General features: G+C 45.0%; 1 protein-coding gene and 1 pseudogene across 5 annotated transcripts in view; both read right to left on the bottom strand.

Annotated features, from left to right (window-relative positions):
• kif16ba (kinesin family member 16Ba) overlaps positions 1 to 25,446 on the bottom strand; it is a 306,911-nt gene that overhangs the window by 251,820 nt on the left and 29,645 nt on the right. For 4 of the 5 annotated variants that reach the window (XM_070889808.1, XM_070889812.1, XM_070889813.1 and 1 more), the window contains exon 2: positions 20,181 to 20,250. The exons of the other annotated variant lie outside the window; for it this stretch is intronic. In XM_070889808.1, coding sequence (XP_070745909.1) covers positions 20,181 to 20,250 — 70 coding nt within the window. The remainder of the gene's footprint in view (positions 1 to 20,180; positions 20,251 to 25,446) is intronic. 5 annotated transcript variants of the gene reach the window in all.
• LOC139274407 (U2 spliceosomal RNA) lies at positions 310 to 547 on the bottom strand (annotated as a pseudogene).

Raw genomic sequence — 25,446 nt, 5'->3', positions numbered from 1 at the left:
TCTTGTGTGAGAGCACTGTCTCATGCCTGTTCGACCAGAAGGCCAGAGTTAGATGCTAGAAGACAAAGGTTACGACCACCCCCCACCGGAACCCTCAGATAGAAGGCGAGCATCACTATAATGAGACCCACGCAGCTACACGCAACATCAGCGAACAGACAATTGGAGTGCTCAAGCAGCACTTCTGATTTTTTTTTTTTTAAATTCGTAGCCAATCTTTCCAATTCTTTGTCAAATCACAAACGCCAGAGGTCACCTTGCACACATCAAGGATCACTCTGCGCCAATGCTCTTAGCCAAAAGGCCGAGAGCCACTGCACCGTTCCTGGAAGTACTGCAATACCAGGTTCGTGCCATGAAGGTGGATGGGTCAGGCCCCCCACACACCTCCGTGGAGGTGGATGGGTCAATCCACCCCACCCACCTCCTATTTCCAAAAAGCATAGGAGAACCACCTTCCTGATCCAGGGAGAACCACTTTGGGGTCATGGTTACTCCCCTGTCAGGTCAGTTACGCATGATCTTAACCAAAAGGCCGAGAAGCCTGAACCACTGTGGAGGCTGCCTGCAATACTCCCCTCAGCAGGTCTCCGGGTTCATTGTGGTGTGCTGCATGCTACACAACTTAGACATCTTGAGGGGACAGGAATTTCCAATGGGGACTGCAGGATCACCTCAGAAGAGAGGAGAGAAGGGAGGAAGAAGAGTAGGAGGAAGACGAGGACAAGCAGCCTGGCGAGGAACCCATGCCATCACCATCACCGGGGAGGCCTCGTGGAGCTTTCGCCACTGCAAAAATCTTACGTCAGCAGCTCCTAATTCAACGTTTTGCTTGCAGAGTGAACAGCACGTTTGACCTTTGCCTCGCTACTTTCTCACCATGTTCACTATTCCCACTCTTATTCTACAAATGAGACACTACACAGGAATGGTTAAGGTGAACAAAAGAATTTCATAAACATTGTAAACTTGTTAAACATAATATTGAAACTTAAATAAAATTTGAACTTGAACAGAATTTGTACATTTTTTAAACTTTTATTAAACAACAAAACAACAACCCCCACACCGAATGTCTTTTACCTCTGGCTCTTCCCTCCCCTTAACCCCCCTCCCCTGCGTCATGACCCTACCCAAGTTGGCACCAAGAGTTCGTGCAGCAAGACAGCCAGAGTCCGGTTGTATTGGGGTGCGAGACAATGGAGATGCCATGTGTGGACCCACTGGAGAAGCTCGGGGTATGGAAGGCCCAACTTCTGAATGGCGAGCCTCCTGCTCGGTGTCTCCACTCACAGGTGATGTGACTCGGTGTGACTCTGGGGACTGCAGTGTCACAGATGGAGGCCATCAATTGCACATGGGTATCGACAGCCTCACAGGTTTCGCAACCCAACCTCCGTGATGGTCACAGATAGTGTCGCATTGTTTGCAGGAATCCTACCCAATACCTTGAGGAGCTGTCAGGTGAGCTGGACGCTCTCCCTGGAGAGTCCCATCATGTCCAGTTGTGCGCCCGCCTATCAGCAGAACGGGTTTGCCGACTCACCCTCCGGAGAGTTGGCAAACGGGATTCAACCCCGGGAATGCATTGCTGCACGCCACTAGTACTCAGGGCCTCGGATGGCTGAAAGCCCAGGAATGTTTCATCCTTGGACGAGGTGTTGTCCGGTGGAAACCACCACCCCGCTGCAGAGTAGGCTGCTCCATCCGCTCCTCTCCCTCTTCCCCCTATACATTAGGCCCGAGGTGGAGGCTTTCATTCGCATGCGACTCTTCATCTGGAAATAGAAAACAACAGACGAGTGGTTAGCAGCAAGGGAGGGGGCAGGGTGACATGAGTAAGGTCACATAGCACAGGCTCATTTGAAGGACTGCCACTACTCTATTATATGTAGTCCACAGACACTACATCACATTGCCCCAACCCAGCCCGGGGAGTGTGCAGGACTTGCCCTCCCTATCGAACGTGGGGGGGGGGGGGGGGGGGGTCAGCATCCCCATGGGCAGTTGCCCTCCCTGAGGCACCGATCAGACCAGCCACTCATTTCTCGATGCCCGTCAAGAGCATGCTTCGGTGCAGACCGTCGCTTGTCTGCCGCTGCTCCTGGCAGTTATGGGATATTTTTCCCCTGCAAAGACGACAATGGGAATGGTTACCAGAGGGTCCATCTGTTCTTATGGCACACACAGATAGCCACCAAAGTGCTTATACCATATTGTGTGCATTTAATAGTCCTCTGTTTAATGGCCATGAAAATTGCACGTGGTTCAGGAGGAAGACATCGAAGTGCAGAAATATCTTTTAAGATCTCAGAAAGCAATCTTAATGTGTAAAGATCATTCATAGCAAATAGGATTCAACACTAAGCCTACCGATACCAACAGCACAAGAACAAATAGTGTGTCAGATGTATAATTTAAGTCATGAAGGAGTGCATCAATAAAAATATTACTTACTCTAACGACCCTGCAATGATCATTAAATCTCTTGCGGCATTGTGTGTGGGTCCTTCGGATAGCGTCGACATAGATGATCACCTCAGCTATGCTGGTCCAAATTTTTCGAAAAACCGCTGGAAGGGGTCTACTTGCACCCTCCTGTTCAATTCTGCACATTTGTAACCTGTGGAATTCCCTGCTGCAGAGAGTTGTTGATGCCAGTTCATTGGATATATTCAAGAGGGAGCTAGATATGGCCCTTGCGGCTAAAGGGATCAAGGGGTATGGAGAGAAAGCAGGAAAGGGGTACTGAAGGAATGATCAGCCATGATCTTATTGAATGGTGATGCAGGCTCGAAGGGCCGGATGGCCTACTCGTGCATCTATTTTCTATTTTTCAACAGCACTGACAAGGACCTCGTTTGCCTCACTGCTGAACTTTCTGGCTCTCTGCCTGCAATCATCTCCTTCCATTTTTAAATGGCTGATTCAGCCCTGGGTATACTGCGCATGCGCGGGCGCTGCCTATCTGCATTAGCGTTTGCAATCAACAGCTGACCAGAAGTGCGGAAAGAAGAAAAAAAATTGCAAAAAAAAATTAATTAAAATTCATGCATGTGCAGGTGGTCTGATTTATTTTTGGATCATAAATTTCAGCTCCGGTGCACAAATACTATTGTGCAATGCCGGAGTTATTGCTATCGATCTTCACCGTTTGCCAAAATTTGCGAGCTCTGGCAGTAACGTTAACTCAGGTAAAAAGAAATTGCCGCAATTACCGCTCGAAAACAGACAAAAAAGAAAAAAAATCACACGAAAATCCAGCCCTTACACTTTAAGCTGGGGGTCCTCAACCTTATTGCTAATCGCGGCCCCCCGCTCGTGTTATTAAAATTCCACTGACCCCCTGTAACACAACACAAGTATTTTTTTTCTGTATAAAAATTAGTTATTAATACCTAAAATTCTTTAAGATGTAATAGAACTAAAGTCGTAAATTTACATAAGCAAAGTACTGCGGATGCTGGAAATCTGAAATAAATACAGAAAATGCTGGAAATACTCAGCAAGTCAGGCAGCGTCTGCAGAGAGAAACAGAGCTAACGTTTCTGATCGATGACATATTTTCAAACAGTAATGGTTTTTTGTACAAATAACACAAACATTTAGTTAAGTTTCTATATTCCATTGACTCTGGATCAGTTCCTATGGAGTGGAGGGTAGCCAATGTAACCCCACTTTTTAAAAAAGGAGGGAGAGAGAAAACAGGGAATTATAGACCGGTCAGCCTGACATCGGTAGTGGGTAAAATGATGGAATCAATTATTAAGGATGTCATAGCAGTGCATTTGGAAAGAGATGACATGATAGGTCCAAGTCAGCATGGATTTGTGAAAGGGAAATCATGCTTGACAAATCTTCTGGAATTTTTTGAGGATGTTTCCAGTAGAGTGGATAAGGGAGAACCAGTTGATGTGGTATATTTGGACTTTCAGAAGGCGTTCGACAAGGTCCCACACAAGAGATTAATGTGCAAAGTTAGAGCACATGGGATTGGGGGTAGTGTACTGACATGGATTGAGAACTGGTTGTCAGACAGGAAGCAAAGAGTAGGAGTAAATGGGTACTTTTCAGAATGGCAGGCAGTGACTAGTGGGGTACCGCAAGGTTCTGTGCTGGGGCCCCAGCTGTTTACACTGTACATTAATGATTTAGATGAGGGGATTAAATGTAGTATCTCCAAATTTGCGGATGACACTAAGTTGGGTGGCAGTGTGAGCTGCGAGGAGGATGCTGTGAGGTTGCAGAGCGACTTGGATAGGTTAGGTGAGTGGGCAAATGCATGGCAGATGAAGTATAATGTGGATAAATGTGAGGTTATCCACTTTGGTGGTAAAAACAGAGAGACAGACTATTATCTGAATGGTGACAGATTAGGAAAAGGGGAGGTGCAAAAAGACCTGGGTGTCATGGTACATCAGTCATTGAAGGTTGGCATGCAGGTGCAGCAGGCGGTTAAGAAAGCAAATGGCATGTTGGCCTTCATAGCAAGGGGATTTGAGTACAGGGGCAGGGAGGTGTTGCTACAGTTGTACAGGGCATTGGTGAGGCCACACCTGGAGTATTGTGTACAGTTTTGGTCTCCTAACCTGAGGAAGGACATTCTTGCTATTGAGGGAGTGCAGCAAAGGTTCACCAGACTGATTCCCGGGATGGCGGGACTGATCTATCAAGAAAGACTGGATCAACTGGGCTTGTATTCACTGGAGTTCAGAAGAATGAGAGGGGACCTCATAGAAACATTTAAAATTCTGACGGGGTTAGACAGGTTAGATGCAGGAAGAATGTTCCCAATGTTGGGGAAGTCCAGAACCAGAGGTCACAGTCTAAGGATAAGGGGTAAGCCATTTAGGACCGAGATGCGGAGGAACTTCTTCACCCAGAGAGTGGTGAACCTGTGGAATTCTCTACCACAGAAAGTTGTTGAGGCCAATTCACTAAATATATTCAAAAAGGAGTTAGATGAGGTCCTTACTACTAGGGGGATCAAGGGGTATGGCGAGAAAGCAGGAATGGGGTACTGAAGTTGAATGTTCAGCCATGAACTCATTGAATGGCGGTGCAGGCTAGAAGGGTCGAATGGCCTACTCCTGCACCTATTTTCTATGTTTCTATGTTTCTATGATAAGCAGTGGTTTGGGACTCGAGTTTAAATACTTTTTAAACCTAGCCAAAATGTGCATAGGATTCAAAATCGAACTTGCGAGCTCCAGTTGATTGATTCTTTAGAGGTATGAGACCTATTAACACCCTTTGTTTGATGCAAATTATGTGTGACCAGAGCTTCCATGATGATTTAGAATTCATATTTGTTTGGACTTTCACCAAGATAAGGAAACCCTGTGTACATCAATGTATGATGTGCTTTTATTTTATCTGTATAAAATTTAGTTATTTATAGCTATTACACTTTACGTAAAGAAGAATTTATTGAGTCCTAAATTTGCATCAGCAAAATACTGTAGGCGCTAGAAATCTTAAATAAAACAGAAAATGCTGGAAATACTCAGCAAGTCAGGCAGCAAACGTTAACTATGTTTCTCACTCCACAGATGCTGAATGACATGTGTATTTCTGCCATTTTCTGTTTTTATCCTAAATTTACATTAAGTGCCAGTTTGCTGCCCAAAGTCTAGAACATAAGTAAGAAATAGGAGTAGTAGGCCATACGGCCCCTCAAACCTGCTCCGCCATTCAATAAGATCATGGTTGATCGGATTTTGGCCTCAACTCCACTTTCCTGCCTGTTCCCCATAACCCTGGACTCCCCTATAGTTCAAGAGTTTGTCTAGCTCAGCCTTAGTATATTCAATAACAGCCTAGACAGAATTCCAAAGATTCACGACCCTCAGAAGAAATTCCGTCTTAAATGGGTGACCCTTTATTCTGAAACTATGTCACCTAGTTCTAGATTCCCCCGAGGGGAAACATCCACTCAGCATCTACCCTGTCAAGCCCCCTCAGAATCTTATGCTTTAATATCTTCTAAACTCCAATGATTACAGGCCCAACCTGCTCAATCTTGCCTCATAACACAACCCCTTCCATCCCAGGAATCAACCTAGTGAACCTTCTCTTAAACTGCCTCCAATGCAAGTATATCCCTCCTTAAATAAAGAGACCAAAACTGTACGCAGTACTTTAGGTGTGGTCTCACCAATGCCATGTACAGTTGTAGCAGGACTTCCCTACTTTTATACTCCATTCCCCCTTGCAATAAAGGCCATTCCATTTGCCGCCTTAATTACTTGCTGTACCTGCATACTAACTTTGTATGTACGAGGACACTGAGATCCCTCTGTACCACAGCATTCTGTAGTCTCTCTCCATTTAAATAATATTTTGCTTTTTTATTTTTCCTACCAACATGGATAACGTCACATTTTCGCACATTATACTCCATCTGCCAAATTTTTGTCCACTCACTTAACACATCTATATCTCTTTGCAGACTGTGCCTTCTTCACAACTTGCTTTCCCACCTAGCTTTGTATCGTCAGCAAATTTGGCTACAATACACTCAGTCCCTTTATCCAAGTCATTAATATAGATTGTAAATAGTTGCAGCCCCAGCACTTATCCCTGTGGCACCCCACTAGTTACAGTTTGCCAACCTGAAAATTAACCATTTATCCCAACTCTCTGTTTTCTGTTAGTTAGCTAATCTATCTATGCTAATATATTACCTAATATATTATAAGAGCTCTTATCTTTTGTAGCAATTGTTTATGTGGCACCCTATCGAATGTCTGTTTTACCCAATCAACCATTTGCTTAACAGGAAATGAACCAGGAGCAACAAGCGCAAGCGCAGTGCTTACAGGCTCGTTTTGTGCACTCGGTCAGTAGAATTCCAGGTCCACATCCTCCATTTCGGAAACGGAACGTCCACCTTATTTAGATACCAAACCCAAACAGAGTGAAAGCCAGCCACATGAATTAACATCAGTAACAATGAAGGCGGATGGCACATGAGAAATAAACAGAGCCCTGAGCGACTTTACCCACTTGACCTAATTACCGTAAATCCTACAGTGACATAGGCAGCCCCCCTCTTTCCTCCTTCCCAATCCTTTCACAATTGGCCAGTGGTATCTCAAAAGGACACGAGTGCCCAGACTAGGCCTACCCATCAGACAAAGAAGCACATTGCCACGAATATAAAGCTCAGAGTCTGAGGTATGAGGAAAATCGTGATAACATCTTCAGCTATTTTATTAACTCACCCGACTGAATACATTGAAGGAGAGATTCATACCGGATCCTGATTAGTACTGCCTTGCCACAGGCCCAGAGACCGGAAGATGTATTTTTTTTCCTTTCTGTCGCTCTTTCCTCTCCTTTCCCCCCCCCCCTCTCCTTCCCCCCCAGGCCACGTGGTGCACGCATTCGCTCCACTCACGCCGCCCTTCCTCAATCTCAAACACCAGTTTAATCAGGAAAAAAAGGGTCTCTTTTCAAACACGTGAGCAACCTCCAACTGACACAGGGCGGCTCTGCACGAGGGTAAAGAAAAGGATTGAAAGGAAGGCCTGTGCTATCTTGGCTCACGCAACGCTGGACTAACATGCAGATTTCCCCACCTCCAACTCAGTGCTTTAAGCCACTTATTGTGCTTGTATTTTTCCTTATATTCCTTGCTCATATCTTTACCTTCTGTCTGTCAGCATTCTTTCCTTTTTATTTCAAATTGCAATTTTTCTTATCCATTCTTTTCACTCATGCCTCGGAGTCAGATGGTTGCAGTTTCACACATCTGTCCAGGATTTGAGCACATAATGTAGGCTGACACTTAGTACAGTACTAAAGGCGCGCTGCATTGTCAAAAATGCCATTCTTCAAATGAGACATTAAACCAAAGCTCTGGTTGAGGTGAACATTAAAGATCCCATGGCACTATGCAAAGCAGAGCAAGGAGCTCTAACATCATAGCAAACTCACCTGGGGATCTAGTGCACATATCTACCATCTCAAACAATCAGTTAATCTGTGGGATATGATGGTAGATACCCCCAAATGATGTATTATTGCTTTGCAGGGTGCACGAAAAGATTTTGAAGGTGTTAGGTGCAACATAATAGGGGGCAACTGCTCCAGTTGTTGAGTACCTACAGTTTAGGTAAATGCCACCTTCAGTCCTTCAGCACAAGATGCTATGGGGATGCTCTTGTTCCAATACAGATTAAGCCTGTGGTTGTCCAACAGTGCTCCTTCATGTATCAGGATTCTTAGGTTTGCAAGGGAGGGGTCTACTCCAGCCCATGTGCAAGATCCAGGATAAAGCCGTGAGGTGGATTTGTGGCAAAAGACAAAAGCAGTTGCAGGAAGTGAGGATTCCAGACTACAATGACCACTGAACATCCTGAAGGGGAAATTAGTATCACAGTAGACATCATCATCATAGGCAGTCTCTCAGAATCGAGGAAGACTTGCTTCCACTCAAAGTGAGTTCTTAGGTGATTTAACAGTCCAATACGAGAACCACAGTCGCGGTCACAGGTGGGACAGAGTCGTTGAGGGAAAAAGTGGGTGGGACTGGTTTGCCGCACGCTTGGTTTCTGCACGCTCAGCGCCCTCCCAGATGCACTTCCTCCACTTAGGGCGGTCTTTGGCCAGGGACTCCCAGGTGTCCGTGGGGATGTTGCATTTTATCAAGGAGGCTGTGAGGGGATCCTTGAAATGTTTCCTCTGTCCACCTTTGGCTCGTTTGCCGTGAAGGAGTTCAGAGTAGAGCGCTTGCTTTGGGAGTTTCGTGTCAGACATGCGAACAATATGGCCTGTCCAGCGGAGCTGATCGACTCTGGTCAGTGCTTCAATGCTGGGGATGTTGGCCTGGTCGAGGAGGCCAACGTTGCTGAGTCTGTCCTCCCAGGGGATTTGCAGGATCTTGCGGAGACATCGTTGGTGGTATTTCTCCAGCTACTTGAGGTGTCTACTGTGCATGGTCCATGTCTCTGAGCCATACAGGAGGGCGGGTATTACTACAGCCCTGTAGACCATGAGCTTGGTGGCAGATTTGAAGGCCTGGTCTTTGAACACATACCTCTTTACCAAAGACACACATGTGCAGAACTGGATTAAGCAGCTGGTGTGTGGTACTTTTGACTTAGATGTCAGGAACAAGGTGGCTGGTAAAATATAAGCTGTCCTGTGTGGATCCTTCTCGCACTCACTGCAAGATACCCCAGACATGTATACACAAGAACATAAGAATTAGGAGCAGGAGTAGGCCATACAGCCCCTTCGAGCCTGCTCCGCCATTCAACAAGATCATGGCTGATCTTTGACCTCAACTCCATTTCTCTCTCAATCCAGGGATCCATCCTTTGTTGTACTGATTTGAAGGCATTTATGTCCTTTCTCAGATAGACACAAAAACTGGGCACTGTACTACTGGTGTGGTCATACCAAAGCCCTGTATAATTGTAGTACGACTTCCTTACTCTTGTACTCCAACCTCCTTGCAATAAAGGCATGCCCGACAGGAGACTCCCTAGCAAGCGCTCTACTTGGAACTCTTACACAGCAAGTGAGCCCCAAGTGGGCAGCGGAAACGTTTCAAAGACACCCTCAAAGCCTCCTTAATAAAGTGCAACATACCCACCGGCACCTGGGAATCCCTGGCCCAAGACCGCCATAATGGAGGAAGAGCATCCAGGAGGGTGCTGAGCATTTTGAGTCTCATTGCCGAGAGCATGCAGAAATCAAGCGGAAACAGCGGAAGGAGCGTGTGGCAAACCAGGCTCCCTGCCCACCCTTTCCTTCAACGACTGTCTGTCCCACCTGTGACAGAGACTGTAATTCCCGTATTGGGACTGTATAGCCACTTGGAGTGGAAGCACGTCTTCCTCAATTTTGAGGGACTGCCTACGATGATGATGAAAGGCCAATATGCCATTTGCCTTTAGCACTTGCATGCTAACTTTGTGTTTCCTGTACAAGAACACCAAAATCTCACCAACATTTAATAGTTTATCATTCAAAAAATTGTTTTTCTATTCTTCCTATCAAGTGAATAACCTCACATTTTCCCATATTATACTCCATCTGTCAACTTATTGCCTACTCACTTAACCTGTTATATCGCTTTGCATCCTCCTCAGTTTACTTTCCCACCTAGCTTTGTATCGTCAGCAAACATGGATACATTGCACTTGGTCCCTTCATCCAAGTTATTGTAAATAGCTGAGGCCCAAGCACTGATCCTTGCGGCACCCCACTCGTAACAGCCTGCCAACTGGAAAATGTCTCGTTTATCCCTACTCAGTTTTCTGTCCGTTAACCAATCCTCTATTCATGTTCATATATTACCCCCTATCCCATGAGCCCTTACCTTGCGTAGCAACCTTTTATGTGGCACCTTATCGAATGCCTTTTGGAAATCCAAATATACTACATACACTTTATCTACCTTGCTAGTCACATCCTCAAAAAACGCTAATTAATTTAAACATAATTTCCCTTTCAGAAAACCATGTTGACTGTCTAATCATTTTATGATTTTCTAAATGCCCCCTTACCACTTCCTTAATAATGGATTCCAGCATTTTCCTCAACAACTGTTGTCCGGCTAACTGGCCTGTAGTTCCCCGCTTTCTCTCTCCCTCCTTTCTTGAATAGCGGTGTTACATTTGATACCTTCCAATCTGCTGAGACTGTTCTAGAATCTAGGGAATTTTGGAAGATCACAACCAATGCACCCACCTCTTTTAGAACCCTGGGATGTAGGCCATCAGGTCCAGGGGATGTGTCAGCTTTTAGTCCCATTAGTTTCTCAAGTACTTTTATTCTGCTGCTACTAATTACTTTAAAGTTTCTCACTCCTATTAGCCCCGCGTTCCCCTACTATTTTTGATATACTTTTTGTATTTTCTACTGTGAAGACAGAGACAAAATATTTGTTTAAAGGCTCTGCCATTTCCTTAATCCCCATTATAATTTCTCCTGACTCAACCTCTAAGGGACGAACGCTTACTTTTGCTACTCTCTTTCTTTTTACATACTTGCTGAAGCTTACAATATATTTTTATATTCATTGCTAGTTTATTCTCATAAATCGATTATCTCCCGTATCAAATTTTGGTCATCCCTTGCTGGTTTCTAAAGCTCTCCCAATCCTCAGTCTTACTACTATTCTTCATAATATTATAAGCCTCGTTTAATCTAATACTATCCTTAACTTCTTTAATTAGCCACGGATGGATCATTTACATAAATATGTAGGGTTAGGACTTGGTTTAATTTCATGATTATGGTATTTGCTTTATTTTTCCTTATAAATGGCTTGTGGATTTGTATGGTAGCTAGAAATAGTTAGTTTAAAGTTGTTCATTCCCAGGATGCTCTATTATAGTTTAATAGGTTAGGCTACAATTTAGTTGACTGTGCGTTTTAGCTTCTATTGAGGTGCAGGATGTGTGATTCGTGCCTGCTGACTTATTTTTGTGGCCACATTGTGAAACAAGATAGCCAAGGCAGTCTTGATAGGAAGTGGGACAATAGAGCTCTGGATGATTAGTTACATCCTAGATGGTCTACAAGTTGTGACCCCTGATTGAAGGAACTCTCATTTTTGGGAGTCTTGTTCACAACATTTGTCATGCCATAATGAATCAGCAAGGACAGTGTGTGTGAGAGATAGCCTAAAAAAATCTTGAGCTTTCCTTAACAATTTAGAGAGTCAGAATGAAGGTTACCCATCCACCATGGGGATCACAGTAATATTGCTTATTTCTCTATGTCTACTGCTTAAAGACACTGCATATATGAAAGACCATCTTATAGTTGTTAAAGAAACTTGAGGCATACAATAAATATTGTTGGAATGTGTTACCCGTGAACATCCACTCATGTTAACAGGACTCATACCAACTCGGACTGGGTTGCAGAGAAGTACGCAGCAGCAGCTGAAGCTCAACACCTACAGCCAGTATCCATTTGGTGAAATCACCAATCCATGGGATATGATGAGTGCCCATTCTGTGGACAGGAAGATGGTGGCAGCGCACGGTCACATTTATGGTGAGCTTTACTAATCCAAATGCTGCTTGTGAGGAGTACAGGCAGTATGTCACTGTTCTGCTTTTCGAACAGCTACCAGTCCCTTATCTTTTGTGGTTGACAAGAATGATTTCATCACAGGATTTCCTGGTGTAAATTATTTTGAAATCTTACATCATATACCTTATATTAAATCTTATATCATAGCATTATCATACGATACAGCATGGAGGTCATTCGGCCCATTATGCTTGCAGCGTCCTGATACTTGCTATCGACTTCACGAGAGGTCAAACCCATGAGGGTCAGTTATCTAGTAACTATCCTCCTTGGGTCAGGATTTGTGAGGGAGCGAGCGAGAGAGGAGAAAGAGAGCGCCAAGACCCTCTTTGGGTCAAGGGGCTCCAAGATGGCACACACTTGCTGATGGAACTTTGGAACCATGCCAACCATCTGTGGAGACTTGCACACAAAACAGGGAGCTGACATATACTGCATTACAGGTCACAGATTCAGCCCATTCCACTGGTTCTCATTATTAAAGTTGTAAAAAAATGAAGTACAAGTTTGCATCATCCTTCCTCTTGTAAAACCCACATCTTTGCTGGTTATCTCCCTAGACAGGCTCAGAGACCACTGCAAGAGAAATCACGACGCAAGGAAAAAAAAAAAGATATCACTGGGATAACTGGCTTGTGGCCATCAAACGTTCATAGCAATGTCACTTTTTGATCAACAACTTTTATTTATATAGCGCCTTTAATGTAGTAAAACGCCCCAAGATGCTTCACAGCAGTGTTGAGACAAAACAGATAAATTTGACAACTTGCCACATAGGAAGAAATTACAGATGACCAAAAGCGTGGTTAAATAGGTATGTTTTAAGGAGTATCTTAAAGGAGGAAAGAGAGGTAGAGCTAGAGAGGTTTAAGGAGGGGGTTCCAGAGCTTGGGGCCCAAGGGGCCCAAACAGCTGAAGACACGACCACCGATAATTGATCATGGATGCTCAAGAGGGCAGAATTTGAGGAGCAGACATTTCGCGGGGTTGAGAGGCTGAAATAGATTACACAGATAGGGAGGGGCAAGGTCACGGAGGGATTTGTAAACAAGGATGAGAATTTTGAAATCAAGATGCTGTTTAACCGGGAGCCAATGTAGGTCAGCAAGCACAGGGGTGATGGGTGATCGTGACTTGGTGCAACTTAGGACACGGGCTACTGAGTTTTGGATGACCTCAAGTTTACATAGTGTAGCATGTGGGAGGCCAGCCAGGAGTGCATTGGAGTAGACAAGCCTAGAGGTAATAAAGGCATGGATGAGGGTTCCAGCAGCAGAAGAGCTGAGGCATGGGCGGAGGCGGGCAATGTTAGAGGTGGAAATAGGTAGTTTTAGTTATGTCTCATGTGGCCGGAAGCTCATTTCAGAGTCAAATATGATGCCTAGGTTGCAAACAGTCTGGTTTTGCCTCAGGTAGATGCTAGAGAGAGGGATGGAGTCAGTGGTTAGGGAATGCAGTTTGTAGCCTGGACCAAAGAAAATAGCTTTGGTCTTCCCAATATTTAATTGGAGAAAATTTCTGCTCATCCAGTACTGGATGTTGGACAAACAGTCTAACAATCTAGAGATCATGGAGGGGTCACGAGAAGTGGTGGAGAGGTAGAGTTGGGTGTCGTCAGCGTACATGTGGAAACTGACTCCGTGTTTTTAGATGATATCGCCAAGAGGCAGCATATAGATGCGAAATAAGAGGGGGCCAAGCATAGATCCTTGGGGGACAACAGAGGTAACGAGGTAACGATGCAAGAGTGGGAAGAGAAGCCATTGTAGGAGATTTTCTGGCTACAATTAGATAGATAAGAACGGAACTAGGCAAGTGCAGTCCCACCCAGCTGGACGATGGTGGAGAGGCGTTGGAGGAGGATGGAGTGGTCAACTGTGTCAAAGGCTGCAGACTGGTCAAAGAAGACAAGGAGGGATAGTTTACTTTTGTCACAGTCACAAAGGATGTTATTTGTGACTTTAATGAGAGCAGTTTCAGCACTGTGGCAGAGGTGAAAACCAGATTGAAGGGATCCTTAGATGTCGGCTCTTCACCATTTTGAAGCAGAATTCACCAAGCGCTCGATTGTTCGTTCACCCACTAATGGGAAATGTGAGTTGGATTTAGACTGCCATGAGACAGGTTAGTTTTATTCTACTGATGTATGGTTGCAATTGTAATCCTGCATGCTGTCACTCTTTTGAGTGTATGTCACTGTTCTATTTTTCTAACGGCGACAAATCCCTTGGGCTGGAAAGTATATTTTGCGGCATTATTCATGGCAAGGCGGTAAGTATAGTTTGTGCTTTCGACTGGAAAATTTGTTGCAAATTCAGCGAGATCGATAGGGGGCACTAAATCAGGCATTTCACATCAGTGTTCGGCCACTCCAAGCAAAAACCTCATTGCAAATATTCACGGTTTTATGCACATGCGCAGTTCCATCTGTGCACTTAGAGCAGAGCAGGAAAATGGAGGAGCAGGAAGGTTGCCATAGAGCCGCCGCTTCTCAGCCACAGCCGCTGGTACATTGATAGAGGCTGTAGAGAGAAGGTGGCATGTCTTGCATCTTCCTGGAGGAAGGAGACCTGTTCCAAGAGATTTTTAGAGGCTTTGGAGGGAGGTGGCACAAGACGTCTCAGCGAGAGAGGGGCACAGTGGGACAAACTGTGACACAATGTCGCAAGAAGTTTAACGACCATACGTGGATCATCAGGGTGAGTACCCTTTACATTAATGCACCAATGCCATGAATTCAAAATCACTGTCTCACACAATGTACAGTCATTGCAGAACGCTCCCCTTCTCTGTGTTCCAACCCATGCTATGGGTTGGTGAAGCCACATGAAAATTGGAGGTTCAGTTCACTTGCCATGCCCTGCGCATGCAAGCGTCGCGCACCCTCTTATTCCCTAATCAGTCTCACCCCTCCTCACACTACCATTTAACTTTTCATGTGTGTTTGCCAAATGTCACCGTAACCACAATCCTAGGTGGCTCTCACCTCATCCCATCCTTCCCACATGCTCTGTGCGCAGAAACGCAGATTGTAATGGACATCTTTACGCTTCTAGACAGTAGCAGCTACTCTACTATGGAAGGCACATGTGCCACATGATGAGCTGCAGACTCACTCACACCTTTTTTTTTTTCTTATTGTAGGCGAAATTGGCGCACAATCGCCGGGAGCAGCAGCGCACCAGAGATGTGGAGCCTGACCTGCAGGACCTGAGAGGTCGAGCAGTGAGTGTCGGCCCTCGTGGGCACCTTAGTTGATGTGGTGGCGACTGGCGAGGCAGAGCCCCCTATGGATAGTGACGGTATGTGAATGGCCTTGGCAACTGAGTTTCCTTTCATCACCTTGCCCCCTCCCCGGCTGCTAACCACACGTCTGTTGCTTTGTGCTTACAGATGATCAGCCAGAAGCGCGGCATCCTGCCCCTGATCTTTCTGCATCAGGCAATGGGGGAGATGACTAGGGTGTGCACAACCGTGTGATAACGGAGCAGAACACTCCATCAGTCCCACTGAGTGGGGACACCACATCGGTGGAGGAGCCTGAATTCGCGGGGTTTGAAGAGCATGAGGCTCGTGGCCCCAGTGGCCAACAGCAACCCCGAGCAGGAGGGGAAGCTCAGAAGTCAGCTCCCCGGAGGGGGAGTCCCACTGAAGCACAGTCAGAGATGGACCTGGATTTGGAGGCTATGGACAGGGAAACCACACAAATGCACCGCGACCTCATGGGTGCATTGGAGAAGGTCGCACGTAGCATCGACGAACTTGCTGAGTGTGGTGGAGGCCGCCTCAAGCATTGCCCCTGCCTCTCAGGAGTCCAACGAGCCCATCCTTGCCCGCTTACAGAGGGAGATGGGCCCAAGGAGCAACAGTGGAGTCGCAGAGGGGATGGCGCGTGCGAAGGTTGACGTGGCAGCAGCTGCCACATCACAGGCTGAAGCCAGGCAAGGACTTTGTGATGTGATGCGGTCAGTGATTGCTGGCATGAACTCGCAAACGGCTGCGTTTCAGGCTCAATGTGCTGTGACTCAGTCGCAGAGTGATGCCATGAAAACACTGACTGCTGCCAACCTCTGTTCCCCACAGTCCAACGGGGAACTGATGGTGCTAAAACAGGCCAGTAATCTGTGCTCCCACAGATTGCTCTGGATGCTGAGGCTCTGTCCTGGGTGAGTGGCAGTGGACTGCTGGAAATGGAAGGTGTTGTCCTTCCTCAAGATGACAGCACTCCGGCTCCCACCCCGCATTTGCACCCACCATGGTCTACCCCCGAGCCATCCCAGACTGCTGCCGTCAATGCTAAGGTGGTGCAGTCCGCAGCCAGACCTTCCAGGACCAAATCTGGTCCAAGGGGTCCTGCTAGGCCGTCTGTACTATCTGCCCCACACACACACACACACACAGTAGCCCTCAAGCAGCCTTGCTGTAGGCACAGAGGCCACATTAAGGAGGAGCACTAAGCATGGGAGGGTAAAGGTGAGGGGTGGGAAATGTCAGTCAAAGTCTGAGTGAAGACTTCGCCCATCATGGACAGATGTACTCATCATGTAAATAATGGCTGTAAATATGTTGTTACATTGTTCAGCTTCATTATGCTTGATGGTATTTCAACGGGACGTGTGTTTTGTTTTGTTACTTGCTGGGGAGAGGTTTGATGGTTTTGTTTAAAGCGACTACGTTGGCGTTGTAAGTAAAGTGTTAGTTTCACAGTGTTGCATTGGTGTCTTGTGTATGATTGTGGACTCTAACGGAGATGTGCCATTATCGTGGTACATAGTGTGGTCAGTATTAGTTACATCCCTCAGCTTCCTCCATTCAAGAAAACCGATGCATTATGAGCGTGTGGCTCTTGCACCAGCAGCAGCGCCATGCTGCCTCCACCGTGGATGGTGCTAGCCATTTGGGGCCCCGCCAGGCTCCTGTTCCTCGTCCCCCGCCTCCTGAGGTGGGCTTGCAATCTCCACTGGCAAAGCGTGGCCCACCTTCGTGAAGACAGAACCAAAGTATTTGTTCAATTGGTCTGCCATTTCTTTGTTCCCCATTATAAATTCACCTGATTCTGACTGCAAGGGACCTATGCTTGTCTTCACTAATCTTTTTCTCTTCACATATCTATAGAAGCTTTTGCAGTCAGCTTTTATGTTCCCAGCAAGTTTCCTCTCATACTCTATTTTTCCCCTCCTAATTAAACTTTGTCCTCCTCTGCTGAATTCTACATTTTTTCCAGTCCTCAGGTATGCTGCTTTTTCTGTCCAATTTATATGCCTCTTCCTTGGATTTAACACTATCCTTAATTTCCCTTGTTAGCCACGGTTGAGCCACTTTCACCGTTTTATTTTTACAATTGTTGAAGTTCATCCAGGTGATCTTTAAATGTTTTCCATTGCCTATCCACCGTCAATCCTTTAAGTATCACTCGCCAGTCTATTTTAGCCAATTCACGTCTCATACTATCGAAGTTACCTTTCCTTAAGTTCAGGACCCTAGTCTCTGAATTAACTGTCACTCTCCATCTTAATAAAAAATTCTAACATATTTGGTCACTCGTCCCCAAGGGGCCTCGCACCACAAGATTGCTAATTAGTCCTTTCTCGTTACACATCACCCAGTCTAGGATGGCCAGCTCTCTAGTTGGTTCTTCGACATATTGGTCTAGAAAACCATCCCTAATACATGCCAGGAAATCCTCCTCCACCGCATTGCTACCAGTTTGGTCAGCCCAATCTATATGCAGATTAAAGTCGCCCATGATAACTGCTGTACTTTTATTGCACACATCCCTAATTTCTTGTTTGATGCTGTCCCCAACCTCACTACTATGGCTGGTGGCCTGTACACAACTCCCACTAGTGTTTTCTGCCCTTTGGTATTCCGCAGCTCTACCCATACAGATCCCATATCATCAAAGCTAATGTCCTTCCTTACTATTGCATTAATTTCCTCTTTAACCATCAACGCTACCCCACCTCCTTTTCCTTTCTGTCTATCCTTCCTGAATGTTGAATACGCCTGGATGTTGAGTTCCCAGCCTTGCTCACCCTGGAGCCATATCTCCGTAATCCCAATTATATCATATTCGTTAATAGCTGCCTACACAGTTAATTCGTCCACCTTATTACGAATACTCTTCGCATTGAGGCAGAGCCTTCAGGCTTGTCTTTTTAAACACACTTTGCCACTTTAGAATTTTGCTGTAATGTGGCACTTTTTGATTTTTGCCTTAGGTTTCTCTGCCCTCCACTTTTACTATTCTTCTTTCTATCTTTTGCTACTGCCCCCATACTACTTCCCTCGGTCTCCCTGCATAGGTTCCCATCCCCCTGCCATATTAGTTTAACTCCTCCCCAACAGCACTAGCAAACACTCCCCCTAGGACATTGGTTTCGGTCCTGCCTAGGTGCAGACCGTCCGGTTTGTACTGGTTTCACTTCCCCCAGAACCGGTTCCAATGTCCCAGGAATTTGAATCCCTCCCACCTGCACCACTCCTCAAGCCACGTATTCATCTTGGCTATCCTGCAATTCCTACTCTGCCTAGCACGTGGCACTGGTAGCAATCCTGAGATTACTACCCCTGAGGTCCTGCTTTTAATTTAACTCCTAGCTCCCCAAATTCAGCTTGTAGGACCTCATCCCATTTTTTACCTATATCGTTGGTACCTGTTTGCACCACGACAACTGGCTGTTCACCCTCCCGCTCCAAAATGTCCTGCAGCCGCTCCAAGACATCCTTGACCCTTGCACCAGGGAGGCAACATACCATCCTGGAGTCTCGATCGCGGCCACAGAAACGCCAATCTAGTCCCCTTACAATAGAATCCCCTACCATTATAGCTCTCCTACTCTTCTTCCTGCCCTCCTGTGCAGCAGAGCCACCCATGGTGCCATGAACTTGGCTGCTGCTGCCTTCCCCTGATGAGTCATTCTCTCTCTTCCCCCCCCCCACAGTACCCAAAACAGTGTATCTGTTTTGGAGGGGGATGACCGCAGGGGACCCCTGCACTACCTTCCTTCCACTGCTCTGCCTGAAATCTTATATCATAGTATACAGCACAGGAGGCCATTCGGCATACCGTGCTTATGCCGGTGCCCTGATAGAGCTATCCAATTAGTCCCAATCTCCTGCTCTTTCCCCATAGTCCTGTAAAAATGAATAATTTTCATAATGTATGATCACAGTATGTAACTTACTATATACAATAAAACAAAATGTTGCAAGTACATTTATATATATATATATAAAATATATATTATATATATATATATATATAAATAAATAAAAAGAGAAAAGGTTTTCCCCATTTCTTTAATTTTTAAAGTGACCATTAGGTGGTATCCTTATTCTTATGCTATATTTTCAGGAGAGCTGCCATTATGGATCCAGAGCTGATCAAGTAATCCAAGTTCCAAGGGCAGACACAAGCAGCTCTAGTCCAATCTCCTTGCTAGTATAAACACGGGTTTTCTTTAATCAAACGTGTCACTCTAAGACACATACAGCTCATACTCGTAAAGTGTTAACTTATACAGAGGGTGTCTTAATGTACCCAATAAAACTGCACAAAGGATATTTCCCAATAAGTAATTATCATTTGCCCCTCCCCCGTAGAGATAGAACACTTTGCGCAAAAATATTCTCCCTAGCATTTTCTCATCCTTTAAAAATAACTGCATTTTTTTTATAAATTGGCTGCATTTTCTGGCTGCAAAATACAAAATGATAGTTTGAAAAGCTTAAGAGTAAGGTATACATAATTAGTCTAAAAGACCCATCAAATCAGATCACCATTTACAATGATGAAAATGGAGGCATTGGACTGTGAAGTTACAGAAAATTACCCTTAAGTGAAAATTTTACAGAAGCAGGCTTCCGCCTCAGGGCTCTTAACAATAGGCGTCCATCCACAAGTGAAGTGGCCAATTTACAATTGCTAGGCTGCATCTACAATTCCACTGCAGGTCTCTGCATTCTCCAGATACAATTGTCAAGTTACTGAGCTACCCAAACTGTGAATTTTCATACAATCAGATCTCTAAAATATATTGAAAAATAAATATTGAATGGACTGTTCCCTATACAGTACTATACTGAAAATTATCAGATACGATTTTAAAGTGCAATACCTTTAAGTTTGTGATTGTTGTCTTGTTTCCCTCCATGTGGATGATGTATTTTGCATCCAAATCCTTTTCTCTACACAAAAAAAGATATTTATTCATAAAAAGATTACATTATTAAAAAATCTATTAACCCAATAGGTTACAACAAATCAGCAATTATATCAACAGTTTTATTTTAAAATATTTCAGGAATCAAAAATCTAATTTCTGTTACATATTACATCTACAACACAAGATTTCTAATAAGGAATTATCAAAAATGTTCTACTGTATGCCAATTTCACAGTAACCAGGCAACCACTTTCTTTCCATAATCAAAGTTTCATGTTACCTTTTTAATGGAGAGAAATATAATGAGAATATGTAATGAAAACTTTATTTGGCAATGGTCTTCAATGAGCAAACTCCAGGCACAGAACAGAAATTTGAGTTTTGGCTATTTCTACATCTTTTAGAATACAGTAGTAAATGCTTCAGGCACCCCCACGACTCCAGATCACATCAAGTTTCTGCAGATCAGGCTGTTTATTTTCAACAGTCGCAATTTGTTTGGAACTCTATTCTTCACCATTCACCGGCCCCTTAGTCAAAATAAATTTTCACATTGTTAAAGTTTCTATCACATTCCAGGATATTAGCCTGTGAAATTTTTTAATCGTCATGATTTCCCAATTTATCTAGCTCCATCCTCAAAATCTAGAGTTAGGTGGACGTGAGGAGGGAAAGAGGAGGCAAAAGCACATTAACAGATGCAGTTCTGGCATCATAACTGCTCCCACTAATCCAGTCATCATCACATTATTCATACAAAGAAGTGATCGCATTGAAACATATAAAATTCTTACAGGGCTTGACAGGCTGGGAGGACGTTTCCCTTGGCTGGGAAGTCTAGAACTCGAGGTCACAGTCTAAGAATAAGTGATCGGTCATTTAGGAGTGAGAAGAGGAGCAATTTCTTCACTCAGAGCATTATGAATCTTTGGAATTCTACCCGAGAGCTGTGGATGCTCAGTCATTGAGTATATTCAAGACAGAGATCGATAGATTTTTGGGCACTAAGGGAATTCAAGGGATATGGGGATAGTGCAGGAAAGTGGAGTTGAGGTAGAATATCAGCCATGATCTTACTGAGTGGCACAGCAGGCTCTAGGGGCCGAATGGCTTACTCCTGCTCTTATACTCATTGAGCTACATTAAAATAGGAGAAGCCATGAAGACTTGTGGGTGAAAAACATCTGTGCTCAAGGCGGAGAAAAAAAGAGTCGGGAGATGTGCATTTTGAACAAGTACAAAGACCCTGGTAACAGCACTTAGTCAGGCAGACAACATGCCTGATGTCAGAATCAGCAAAAGGACTAAGTTATCTCTGGCCAGGCAGAAACTGGATCACGAGGAAGAAGTATGCTGTACAGTATGTGAGGAATGGACGAAGGGAGTGCAGCGAAGGTTCACCAGACTGATTCCCGGGATGGCGGGACTGACCTATCAAGAAAGACTGGATCAACTGGGCTTGTATTCACTGGAGTTCAGAAGAATGAGAGGGGACCTCATAGAAACATATAAAATTCTGACGGGGTTAGACAGGTTAGATGCAGGAAGAATGTTCCCAATGTTGGGGAAGTCCAGAACCAGGGGTCACAGTCTAAGGATAAGGGGTAAGCCATTTAGGACCGAGATGCAGAGGAACTTCTTCACCCAGAGAGTGGTGAACTTGTGGAATTCTCTACCACAGAAAGTTGTTGAGGCCAATTCACTAAATATATTCAAAAAGGAGTTAGATGAGGTCCTTACTACTAGGGGGATCAAGGGGTATGGCGAGAAAGCAGGAATGGGGTACTGAAGTTGAATGTTCAGCCATGAACTCATTGAATGGCGGTGCAGGCTAGAAGGGCCGAATGGCCTACTCCTGCACCTATTTTCTATGTTTCTATGTTTCTAACGCACGTCTTAAGGAGGAACCAAGGAAGGGAGATGATCGATTAGGCTAGTCGACTCAGAAGACACCCAACTCAAACTGATCACTCAAGAAGGACTGTATTCGTGTATACCAGCTAAATTCGTGCATATTTATTGCAGGGCAGAATTCGGTGCATAGAATTTTGATACTTTTAATAAAGTCCATTGTATTGGAAAATCCAATTTTTGTCTGTAACATCGTCATCATTAGGAAAATGCTGGAGTCCATTATTAAGGAAGCAGTAGTGGGACATTTGGAAAAGCAAGAGTTCTTTGAGGATGTAACGAGCAGAGTGGATAAGGGGGAACCAGTGGATTTGGTGTATTTGGATTTCCAGAAGGCATTCAATAAAGTGCCACATAAGAGGTTACTGCACAAGATAAAAGCTCACGGGGTTGGGGATAATATATTAGCATGGAGAGAGGATTGGTTAACAGAAAACAGAGAATCGGGATAAATGGGTCATTTTCCAGTTGGCAAATAGTGACTAGTGGGGTGCCACAGGGATCAGTGCTGGATCCTCAACTATTTACAATCTATATTAATGACTTGGATGAAGGGACCAAGTGTAATGTAGCTAAGTTTGCTGATGATACAAAGATGGGTGGGAAAGCAAATTGGTGAGGAGGACACAAGAATCTGCAGAGATATAAACAGGCTAAGCGAGTGGACAAAAGTCTGGCAGATGGAATAGAACGTGGGAAAATGTGAGGTTATCCACTTTGGCAGAATTAATAGAAAAGCAAATTCTAATTTAAATGGAGAAAAATTGCAAAGTGCTGCAGTACAGAGGGACTTGGGGGTCCTTGTGCGTGAAACACAAAAAATGTTAGTATGCAGGTATAGCAAGTAATCAGGAAGGTAAATGGAATGTTCGTCTTTAATGCAAGGGGGATAGAGTATAAAAGCAGATAAGTCCTGCTATAACTGTACAGGGTATTGGTGAGGCCACACCTAGAGTACTGCGTACAGTTTTGGTCTCCGTATTTAAGCAAGGATATACTTGTATTGGAGGCTGTTCAGAGAAGGTTCACTAGGTTGATTCCAGAGATGAGGGGTTGACTTATGAAGATAGGTTGGGCCTATACTCGTTGGAGTTAAGAACGAGAGGTGATCTTATCGAAACATACAAGATAATGAGTTTGATAAGGTGGATGCAGAAAGGATATTTCCACTCATAGGGGAAACTAAAACTAAGGATCATAAGGCGCCCGTTTTTCACTCCCAAAAGCATGTCAAACACTTATAGGAATTCTCAGCCTCCCTGCAGGTCCCTCGGAGCTCGGCACAACGCGCAGAGATCAGCGGGGAGCGGAGACACAGCGTCGCGCCGATTCTGAAAGTGCAGGGGGGACGGGGCTAACTCAGATCTGAGGACGTCGTGCCGGCAGCCCTGCGCGTGCATGTTGGAGCACGCATGCACGCGCACGCAGTAGCTTACAAACATTGGCACTCGGCCATTTTTAAAGGAACTTGAAGAAAAGTGCCGATTTGTTTCGTGGAGCTCTGGAAAGGCTTGGGATTGAATCTTGGTGATTTTTTGTGCCTGAAGGAGTGCTTTTAGCAGCACTGTTGAAGAAATCACCTGCTGAAATCAGCGAGTGCTGCTTTTTGCTGCTAAACTTCCAGAACAAGTGCTGCATAGGTGTATGCAAAATAAGGACTGTGTGTTTTGAAAAATGAAAAAAAAGTGTGTCAATTCAATACGGCAATGGAACAACGTCCACCAAGAACAAATAATTTCGTGCATGCCGAAGTGGAGATATTAGTTAACGTCATTGAGCAGAGATGGCAGGAGCTGGATACCAGCAACAGAGGTCGCATAAAAGTGGCACCTAAAGAAAAGAAATGCTGGAACCAAGTTGCAGAAGATTACTGCGCAGTGGTGCATACCATGAGATCTGGAAGCCAGTATATAAAGAAATGGCACGACCTTGGTCAAGTAAAGTAATATTTTCATTTTTTAATGTAATCGTAATTGTAATGTGACTATCTGTATGTCCCACCCTGCAGAAAGACGTACTCTGTAAAAAGTTATATTTTACTCTTTGCAAAAGAAATTGGCCCACAACAAAAGAGAAGCAACTCGAACAGGAGGAGGCACGCCCAATCTGCATCCACTGACACCCTTGGAACAGAGGGTAGCTGCTATGGAGAAAAGCAATCAGTACAGCACAAGCTGGGCCTGCACGTGAGGAAGAGGGCAAGTCCTGAAAATGCATCGTAGCTCTTCAAATCAACCTGCTGCCTGGCCTGCTATGAGAGAGTACTCATGCCACCCATCCTGCCCCCTCCTTTGCTGTTAAACATTTGACTGTTCTGATATATTTTGCAGAACATGATGATGATGATGATGATGATGCCAACCTTGAAGATCCGCAAGAACCAGATGCGGACAATCCAGACTGGATGCTGGCGGCAATGACTGAAATGTCTACACGGGAGACCTTCCAAATTGATGTTTACGAGCCCACATTAAGGGGCATCAGAGTTTCAACTCCTTGTATAGGTTCTGGTTCCACCTTCCATGGTTTTGATTCCGATGTTGCGGGTCCCAGTGGTGCTGCTTGTGTAATGCAGCAGTTTACACTCCGCGCACTACCGTCAGAGCCTGCGCCTCCCACTCGCATAGGTTCTGGTTCCATCTTCCATGGTTTTGATTTCGACGTTGCGGGTCCCAGTGCTGCTGGTGATAAAATGGAGCAGTTTACACTCATTCACCCACCATCCCAGCCCACGGCTCGCACTCTAGTGCTGCAGTCTGGAACACCGAGCATCCCACCGTCCCAGCCCGCGCCTCCCAGTGTAGTGGTGCCGCGAGGCAGACCCAGGCAGAGGAGAAGGAGATTGGAGACATGCTCTCCTGAGATGCAGCGTGCAACAGATGCGACTCAGGTTGTGGCATTGGGTATGGAGACTAATGAGCTTACCCGATCACTCATCGGTAGAGTCAGTGCAGTGCGTGAAGAGGTGACGGTACTGACGGGAGAAATAGCAGTAATGACATGGGAAATTAGGGAGGGAATGTCCGAAGGAGTGCATTCGACGGCACAGGCAGTCAGGGAGGGCATGCAAGTGACGGCACAGGCCATCAGAGAGGTAGCTGCTTCAATAAGGGCACACAGCCCCGCCAATCAAATGACACCCCCATGAAGAAGTGAACATTCACTGAGATGTGGATGAGAGATGGTTGCAGCCTTTCTTTGTTGCTTTTGTTCTTGTTCTTGTTCTTGATGTAGCAGCATTTTTCAAATTGAAATTGTTTTGTAAGTTTTGTAACATTACAACGTCTCAGTGATCTTAGGGTTTTTA

This window comes from Pristiophorus japonicus, chromosome 9 (assembly GCF_044704955.1).
Source record: "Pristiophorus japonicus isolate sPriJap1 chromosome 9, sPriJap1.hap1, whole genome shotgun sequence".
Classification (NCBI taxonomy): domain Eukaryota; kingdom Metazoa; phylum Chordata; class Chondrichthyes; family Pristiophoridae; genus Pristiophorus; species Pristiophorus japonicus.
This window is presented reverse-complemented; position numbering and strand designations above follow the sequence as displayed.